Genomic DNA, 10,091 nt, shown 5'->3' with positions numbered 1-10,091 from the left:
TTGCTCATAACGTCACCTTAAATTCCACAAGCCGAATCAGAATCTGGTGAATCGGAAGCCAACTTCAGCATCGTCAGTATGTTCTACAAGAGCCAAACTGGTTGTGAGGCCAAACACAAAATACAATTATAAATTAGTGTGTTCTTACCCATGTATCTATGTCCTTGGTCATTCCAGGCCAGAAAAAACGTATGCAAATAGCATCCCGTGTTTTTTTCTGGCCAGTGTGAGCTCCTGTGGGGCTAGCATGAAACTCAACAAAAATTGTGTTTGCTTCTTCTGTACCACAAACCACTTTTGTTTTTATTTCTCTGCCAGATCCCTTGGTGTAATACAGTGCTCCACCTACAGGATAAATGACGACATGAATTTATTTATAGCATACCAGACCTTGAATTTATTTAAAACACTAACACTATGAAAAAGTCTGCTGACTGATACGATATCAATCAATGACATTAAGTAGCCTGTTAATGTTTAAAGCTATACATATATGAGGATATAGTGGTTGGTGTCATGCACGACTAAACCTTACATCACCGTTTAACCTACTTAGTAAAGTTGAGAAAAACTTAAACTATGTCAATTTCTTGTGACATCCTGTATTTCTTAAAGCAGAGCATTTTATTTTCACGATAGTTTGACAAACTAAGGGATTCACAAATGATCTCATAAGTCCTGACACAAGTTGACGTTTGCCAGTGAACCTTAATTAGCCTACTTACCTTCAACATAATACTTCGACGCTTTTCTGCGAAGTTCGGACTTCTGTGGTCTTGTCAGCCCATCTGTGTACTTTCCTTGTGTTTTGTACAACAACAAAGTTTCGTACAATGCAGGGTCCATGTTAACTAATCGATAATTACAAAAACTACCGCAGCTACTGTAAAGCACTTGCTAGTAAGTGATGTAGGAATCGATACGGAAATATCGCTACTTCCGATACCAAATGTTTATGTTGTAAAATCGATTCTAAACCAAAATATCAATAATTTTGATCCTTAAGTCAGATTTACTGGTAATGTATATCATTATCATGAACACAATGGAAGGTAAGGTAATGATTGAGATGTTGCTGAAATGATCGGTAATTGGTGGGAGCTAATTGTTCTTTTTCTTCCAGGGTAAGTGTGGAATGCGTAAAAACAACACTGCTCAGTCAGTCTCTCTCAGCCTGTTGAAACTATGCCTGATCATTAATGGAATTGTGATGATTGTGAATTACCGACGTCAAAATCATTCTGATGTCTTGTATTATTTATGCAGTGGGATTATCATGCAGTGTGATTTGAAATACTGTACTTTGTTAAAATTATCAGAAACACTAAGTGTATTTGCACAAAATATTGGTATGGTATTGGTATAGCCAATACCAGCTTGAATTTTACTTAGTATCGAATCGGAGATGAAATCAGTAGTATCGCACATCACTAATTCAACCTCTCCAGACCAACACCAAAATGCAACATGCCACAACATGCCACACCAACCAATAAAACAGGGTTTAGACACCTTTAAAATTACAACAAAATGCAAAAATAACACAGGAATTACAAATAATCATGTTATTTAAATATATGTATATGTATACAGACTGTATTTTTATATGAGTAACATGTCATTATGCATGCTTTTACTTGTCTGCACTTTAAATAAATTATGTCGGAATTGGTGGTGGGTGTCTTTGAAACACATCGTGTGAATTACACACATTTAGGAGTCGTATTTGACCAACCAGGGGTGGATGCAATTTTCGGCAGCTCCAAAATCCGTCCTGCCGAGAATTGCATGCACCCCCTACTTCTTGTTTGGGACATTTTTAGAAGAAATGACGCCAACTACGTGAGAGGTGGGTGTCTTTGAAGCACATTGTGTGAATTACACACATTTAGGAGTCGTATTTGACCAACGAGGGGTGCATGCAATTTTCGGCAGCTCCAAAATCCGTCCTGCCGAGAATTGCATGCACCCCCTATTTCTTGTTTGGGACATTTTTAGATGAAATGACGCCAACTACGTGAGAGATGTGTGTCTTTGAAGCACATTGTGTGAATTACACACATTTAGGAGTCGTATTTGACCAACCAGGGGTGGATGCAATTTTCGGCAGCTCCAAAATCCGTCCTGCCGAGAATTGCATGCACCCCCTATTTCTTGTTTGGGACATTTTTAGATGAAATGACGCCAACTACGTGAGAGATGTGTGTCTTTGAAGCACATTGTGTGAATTACACACATTTAGGAGTCGTATTTGACCAACCAGGGGTGGATGCAATTTTCGGCAGCTCCAAAATCCGTCCTGCCGAGAATTGCATGCACCCCCTATTTCTTGTTTGGGACATTTTTAGATGAAATGACGCCAACTACGTGAGAGATGTGTGTCTTTGAAGAACATTGTGTGAATTACACACATTTAGGAGTCGTATTTGACCAACCAGGGGTGCATGCAATTTTCGGCAGCTCCAAAATCCGTCCTGCCGAGAATTGCATGCACCCCCTACTTCTTGTTTGGGACATTTTTAGATGAAATGACGCCAACTACGTGAGAGATGTGTGTCTTTGAAGAACATTGTGTGAATTACACACATTTAGGAGTCGTATTTGACCAACCAGGGGTGCATGCAATTTTCGGCAGCTCCAAAATCCGTCCTGCCGAGAATTGCATGCACCCCCTATTTCTTGTTTGGGACATTTTTAGATGAAATGACGCCAACTACGTGAGAGATGTGTGTCTTTGAAGCACATTGTGTGAATTACACACATTTAGGAGTCGTATTTGACCAACCAGGGGTGGATGCAATTTTCGGCAGCTCCAAAATCCGTCCTGCCGAGAATTGCATGCACCCCCTATTTCTTGTTTGGGACATTTTTAGATGAAATGACGCCAACTACGTGAGAGATGTGTGTCTTTGAAGCACATTGTGTGAATTACACACATTTAGGAGTCGTATTTGACCAACCAGGGGTGGATGCAATTTTCGGCAGCTCCAAAATCCGTCCTGCCGAGAATTGCATGCACCCCCTATTTCTTGTTTGGGACATTTTTAGATGAAATGACGCCAACTACGTGAGAGATGTGTGTCTTTGAAGCACATTGTGTGAATTACACACATTTAGGAGTCGTATTTGACCAACCAGGGGTGGATGCAATTTTCGGCAGCTCCAAAATCCGTCCTGCCGAGAATTGCATGCACCCCCTACTTCTTGTTTGGGACATTTTTAGAAGAAATGACGCCAACTACGTGAGAGGTGGGTGTCTTTGAAGCACATTGTGTGAATTACACACATTTAGGAGTCGTATTTGACCAACGAGGGGTGCATGCAATTTTCGGCAGCTCCAAAATCCGTCCTGCCGAGAATTGCATGCACCCCCTATTTCTTGTTTGGGACATTTTTAGATGAAATGACGCCAACTACGTGAGAGGTGGGTGTCTTTGAAGCACATTGTGTGAATTACACACATTTAGGAGTCGTATTTGACCAACGAGGGGTGCATGCAATTTTCGGCAGCTCCAAAATCCGTTCTGCCGAGAATTGCATGCACCCCCTATTTCTTGTTTGGGACATTTTTAGAAGAAATGACGCCAACTACGTGAGAGATGTGTGTCTTTGAAGAACATTGTGTGAATTACACACATTTAGGAGTCGTATTTGACCAACCAGGGGTGCATGCAATTTTCGGCAGCTCCAAAATCCTCCCTACCGAATACTGCATGCATGCCCCTCTTTTCTATAAATGAATGAGCTTGGTAATTTGTCATTTGTTATACAGAAACAAATAAATCGAGGGACAACTGTGTAACAAAGTGCCACAGTTACATTGTGAATGTCTAACCTGCTCCTCCCACCGCGTTTCTAGATATGCTTGAATCAAATGCTTCCACATATCTAACAAATATAAAGTCAAGAAATTCGTGCTTTGGGTGCTGTATAGTTACCCATAAAGCTGACAAAACGTACCATCGCTTCATTATCATGAAGTACTGTGCCTTAAGACTAACACGGCGTCACACGGTTGAGTTTTCAGCTGAGCGTGCGCGCTCCCGCGACCTGCATGCAGATCTCGGCATGGATGCCAAACTCGGCACAACACCCGTTCCTAACACATTTAAGGGTTTTGCACTGTCGATCTCTCAGATATTTGCGATCGTGCAAAATTCCTCTGATTAAATGTATGTCCAAAATTGATAGGTTTATATAGCCCTATAATAGCTAAGAGGAAATGTACGTACTTTTTTTGTTATATATATATATGTATTTCTTTATTTTCACCTTTTTCCTGTGTCGGTTTCCGTTTAGCCGTCGACAGTTTCTGGCATCATGGCTCGTAAACATGAGACGAGATAAGTGGACACCAACACGTAAATCAGTCCTTTTGTAGTGACCACTTTGAAGCAGCATGTTTTGACACAACTGGCCAAACAACACGTCTCAAAAAGTATGCAGTTCCCACAGTTTTCCATTTGTGTGGGTGTATGTGTTTATGGTTATTACACATTATGGTTATCACATTATTCCTGTTGTGTTTGTTAAAATATATTTCTATATCAGAAATGAGGTTCTCTATTTCATAACACAAACAAAAAAAACATCAAAATGTTAAATGATTTTAAAACTTGTCTCTTTTATGATTCATATTTTGTACAGACAAGAGCATAGTAAATTGTATGAAAGTAAAGGATCATGACCATGGATTTTAGTGGAAAAAAGGGATTGGATATGCAGTTCAAATGAAAATCTCTTTCTAGAGGAGTAAAACTATGCATTACGGAGCCCCGGAGGGGACATGGAGAAAAAAAAAATATGATGGGTAAAAAAAAAAAAGACCGAACTTTTGCGTTCCCTCGCAAAACTCTTTTGTACGGAAACTGTTTAAGAGCATATTGCACTTCGGTGTACTACGGTAAGGAGCCTCGTAACAAGACAGCCATGGAGGAGGACTTGGAGCATTTCCTGCATTCTAGAGAGGTCCCTAATGAGGACATTATGCGGATGAAGAGAGACAAGGTGGGTGTCAAATTATTTCAGTAGTTGTGTAGCAACACAGATTAAGGTGATGCTCGCGCTCATTCTATGCGCCAACCATAGAGAAGTTATGCTAGGGCGGATACGCTTGTGCATCATATGATGCAAACGTGTTGCATTTTTCTTTGTTGCAGAGCAACGTGTGTTTTACCTTATCATCATATGTCATAATTGTGGACGCCGTGGCTTGTCGTAAGGACACGAGACTCGTAGGACTGTCAATCGGCATCCATTCCCGTACTAGTGTACCCTGGGTTTGGCCGCCATGATTGTTTCACTCTGTTCCGTTACATCCTAAACCACAAAGAGTGGGCGGTTAGAATTGTGCATTTGCTCACATTAATGTATTTAGAACTTTACAGCAGGTACTACTCTCACATGTAAAACTAGCAGCGACTCTCTTCCGGTATAGTGTCACAACACCAAACGTTCCCCCCGCCACTGCCAAGTCGAAACATTTCCATCACAATGCTATTGTAACGATGATGGTGAGCAGAATCCAGAAACATTGCATTGTAAACATGTCCTCAGCACACTACTCAACCGTTAATTGCTCTTAACAGACGGTCCAAAAGACCAGATTTGTCATTTTTCAAGTTTCCTAAAAATAAAGACAGGCATGTATTACTAAAAACGTTGTAGATTTATAACACTGGTTGTTGTAAATAAACAGGACGTTGGACAAGACTCACACCTCAAGTGTATATTATGTGGGACTCCCACACAATATATCTTAAACCTACATTTGTTTCTCTGGGTGATTAGTTAAATTAATGAATTAATTAAATTAAGTCAGTGATGATGATTTAGGTCAGGGGTCACCAACGTGGTGCCCGCGCCAGGCTTTTCATTCAGGTTTTCGGTTAATAATGAAAGAACAGTAGAAAGAAATGCATTGTGAAATACAACATGTGAGTTGTGGACACCAGCATTTTGTTCATGTTCTGGTAAAACAAGCATATTCGCTTTGTTTGGCTTTAAAATAAGCTCTGAAAATAAATGTTAGAAAAATGAGTAGCTCTTGGCCATTTTCATTTTGTAAAAGTAGCTCTCACAAGGAAAAACCTTGGTGACCCCTGATTTAGGTTATACATAGTTATCAAATGTATTAACAAGGCCGTTACTTAAATAAATGTAAGGTGTAAATTCAGGAAAAAAGTCAAAGAAGGAAAAAGTTTCATACTGCTGCTCAGGTTTTTATTGACGTTACATGTAGGTCATATTTCTGCAGTATAATGGATTTCTACACACATGTATATATACTGTGTATATATAAACATACATATAAATTCATTGTGTTCAGTAAATAACACTCATCCATTTCACCAAAGTGTACACACAGCGTATAACTATTCTATACTCAGCTCAGAGCTAGTGAATACATTGTACACTCTTGTCCGCCTGGCCCCGTCCACCTCTCCTGCTCACCATCATGATGGACTTTGTGCTCCATGGCGTACTGCACTTTGTTCCATTCATTTGCGGTCGAGTCCACAGTCCTATTCAATTTTAGTTTCCTTGGTGGTGAATGGGATGCAGTTTAAGCTTTCTATTTGGCAACTATACATTTGTTGTTACAGTAACAAAAGATATACCTGTACATGCACTGAAACTGCAAGCACTGCAGTGACTCTATTTTGAAAGGGGCAGGGTCATGACCTTTGATCTATGTGTTTATCATTCATGTTCAAAGTAAGCATCTCAAGTATTTATTGTAGTATTTTATGTTTGCAGGTTGACAAGGCAGCATTGCGCATAATGGCGGATGAGCAAATGGCCAATGACATCAGGTCTTATGGTGACCAGATAGCTGTCCTGTCATTCTGTCAACAAACAGACACTGAACAACGCAGCACCGATAAGGAGACTCTTTTACAGAGAATAAGAGATGGAATTGGGACTAGAAAAATGAAATCAAAAACCAAAGGAGCACTCTCTAGTGCATCTGGTGTGTTCCAAAGGTCAGGTGACTCAATGGCAAGACAGAGCAATACTGCAGCAGAAAAGACCTCCAGGAAGATTGAAATTGGGTGGCTTCATTATGGCAAGCATGAATACCAGCAAGTCAGGACCAGGAATGGTGGAGGCACGAGACATGTCACTGTGGAAAAGACAGCAACTGTTGCTGATATTTTAGAAAAGGGAAAGGACCTATTTTTCCCAGATGGGTGCTCACCAAAGGGTCCAGCATGTGACTTTACGTTTGACATTTGTGATTTTAAAGGAAAGATGATTCAGTTAGATGACACTGTTGGCAGACTGTATGAAAAAACAAACCTGAAGCTGCTTAGATTTTACATTTGCACAAAAGCAGGCGGCCCTTCAACAGGTCACTCCTTATCTGAACTGAATGAATGTAGTGAAGATTCATTGTCTGAGGATTTATCTTTTAGCATCACTGAAGGAGCAAATTCTAAGCTGAATGAGGGCGGATCCCGCATTGATAGAGAAGGCTCAGTCACAGAGCTGCTGGATCATAGACATCCATCTGACAGTTACAAAAGAAATCAGGTTTGTGGCAGTAGCAAATATACAGTATTGGAAATGATGATAATAACTGGGACAGATGGAAATAATTAGCTTGAAGTCCACACTTCATCTACTAAATAAAAAGATAATGCACTTGTATTTATGTGGGAGAAAGGAGTTCATCATATACTTGCACTCCTTAATGTATTATTATTTTTAAATAAACTTTAGGATCACTATTTGTATAAACTTTACTGCCTTATTAAACTTTAATGGAGATACTTTGAGCCAAATGTATTTTGGTGCACTATTTACTATTGCATGCAGCCCATGTGTTTCTTGCTAAGGTTTTATTTGTTACTGGTGACCACATTAAAACCTTCTGGTTTTGACTTATTTCCAGATGCACCACAGAACAGCACACGGTCCACGTCAACCAGAGCCCTCTCAGTCGACCCCAACAGACCAAAGGCAGGGCACAAACAGAAGCTTTCCAGATCCCTGGTCTGAAACCATTGAGTTGACCAGCACAAGTCTCAGTCACTCCCTCCAAACCGAGCATGAGCACATCTATCGTGTAGCTTCAGAAGACACAGAACTAGACGAGGCAGATACAGTTCTATGGGATCCAGAAGATAACCTTGGTAACGAGGAGAACGTTGTGATAACATATCATCTTGTCGACAGTGAGGATGTCACACAAGTAATGTGAGGCTACATATAAGGAGGTAGAAATGGTAAAACAGGTATTAAAACTGATAAAAAACTGACAAAATAGAGAATGCACTGCTGTATTAATATTTAGTAAATGTGATTTTATGAGTTAAATTGTATAGTCCATCCACAAATGAACAATATTTTCAAGGCACATGCACTCTCTTGCGCCATTATGTATCAAATGGGCCAAGGAATGAAATGAGTTGCAGAGCTGTAGAACTCGTACTGTACTTAATCACATGTTGCATCTGTTTCCATTAATACTTTTTTGCTCATGCTTCTGTAAAGTATTTTAGATTGCATAAAATCAGCTAAGAAATGCTGAACACTGCTGATAGATGAACTGTAAGATATGTTTGCTTGCATCTCTAAAAAATGTCTTTTTGTTTTTTTTTACTTTATCAACATTTTTCTCAACTTACATTTCTATAAATTGAACTAAAAACAAATAGCCATAGTTTTGTTTAAAAAGATGAAGAGTAGTTGTGAAAGTGTGGCAGTGGGAGAAGTCAGTCCTTTTGATCTAACTTTAGCACATTTATGGCACTGGTTTGTGAATTCATTATATTGTTGTGTGCTTGACTTTTTCCATTTGTCACACCTTCAGAGTCCAGAAGTGAATGCAGTACTTAATCAGGAGTTATGTTTGCCTTCTGCTGATGGCCTGACCACACTAGATGAGCAGTCCATCCATGAACTAGGGCTGGCAAAATTCATGCAGATTAAGCCATCATGATTAATCTGATTAAAAATCTTAATGCAATTAACCCATTTGGAGCATGGAAATACTGTGAACGTGTCTGTTCAATGCATTTGGGTCATTTGGGGTGTGTGCTAGTAGAGCTACCATGGCAATGTAAAATTGTTTTCTTTTGTCAACACAATCAAAATGTTAAAAAAAAAATGTTAAAAAATAAATAAGTCCTACATTTCATCAAAAAAAAGTTAAAATGTCCTGAATGATTTTCACCTTGTGACATCCTAGTTAATGGAGAGTGACCTGACCAACCATTTACAGCCACAGTGCCAAGTGGTGGATTTCTTTACCTTTTTATACCTCTAGTTTGTACAGTTAGACACTGCTCTCATTGAAATAGGAACACTCCAAATGTGCTAAACCATACGGTGGGCAGGCAGTTCAATTGTTAACTTTCAATTGTTAACAATCATCTGAAATATCAAATAAATAAATAATGCATCCTTTTGAAATAAACTAACACGAGGTGCCTGGTTTTCTGTAAACTCATATACATTAGTCACAACACCAAGCCATAAAGACAGAAGATGCTAAAGAGCTTGTTGGCTCTACATGGAAATATTCGGACGAAAAACACCATGACAAAACAGTTTGTTCAAGTTATTTAGTTGAAAATGTTTAATAAATATTAATTGCAGATATATTTCCATCTTTCTGAGTCTGTTTGCCCCTGCAAAACCAAATGTGATTACTATACATAAAAAATAAATGATATTTGAGATTAATCAAAATTATGCCACAGCTACCCTAATTAATCAGATTAATAATTGTAATCTTTTGACAGTACTACTTTGAACAGAACTTTACATGAGTGGATGTGTCATACTGATGTTGTCAGGGCTAACTTGTCTTGGAATAGAAACATTGAAGTAGAAAGCCTTTGTTATCAACTGGAGGTGTGCAGTTATGAGCGGGTCCCATGAAAAGATGCTTTTGAGGCACACAGTGGGAAAACATAGGGTGCATTGTTATTTTAACCTTGACACAAGCGTACAGAATTTTGAATACTTTGGCCTCTTCTTCACTGATCCTTATGTTTTTGTTGTGTATGTTTTGTTCTTCTAGCAGGAAGGAGAAATTACGTTTGATTTGCCCTCAAATTCAAGCAGCCATCTTTCCCCAT

The 10,091-nt window shown here is 39.2% G+C and overlaps 1 protein-coding gene across 3 annotated transcripts; it reads left to right on the top strand.

The window, feature by feature from the left end:
- The first annotated feature begins 4,818 nt into the window (after positions 1-4,818).
- Positions 4,819-9,055, top strand: LOC129178769 (uncharacterized). Of its 3 annotated transcripts, XM_054771320.1 has the most exons (4): positions 4,819-5,007; positions 6,760-7,536; positions 7,898-8,197; positions 8,819-9,055. In XM_054771320.1, exons 1-4 carry the CDS (start codon positions 4,930-4,932, stop codon positions 8,945-8,947), a joined length of 1,284 nt encoding a protein of 427 aa, XP_054627295.1. In that variant the 5' UTR covers positions 4,819-4,929; the 3' UTR covers positions 8,948-9,055. The 3 variants fall into 3 exon arrangements, 2 of the variants coding, with proteins under 2 accessions (XP_054627295.1, XP_054627296.1); XR_008569843.1 differs by lacking the exon at positions 8,819-9,055 and having other exon boundaries at positions 7,419-7,536; positions 7,898-8,572; XM_054771321.1 differs by lacking the exon at positions 6,760-7,536.
- The last annotated feature ends 1,036 nt before the right edge of the window (positions 9,056-10,091 follow it).

Source organism: Dunckerocampus dactyliophorus, chromosome 3 (genome assembly GCF_027744805.1).
Source record: "Dunckerocampus dactyliophorus isolate RoL2022-P2 chromosome 3, RoL_Ddac_1.1, whole genome shotgun sequence".
NCBI classification, from domain to species: domain Eukaryota; kingdom Metazoa; phylum Chordata; class Actinopteri; order Syngnathiformes; family Syngnathidae; genus Dunckerocampus; species Dunckerocampus dactyliophorus.
The sequence above is the reverse complement of the archived record's forward strand: the minus strand, read 5'-3'. Positions and strand labels throughout refer to the sequence as shown.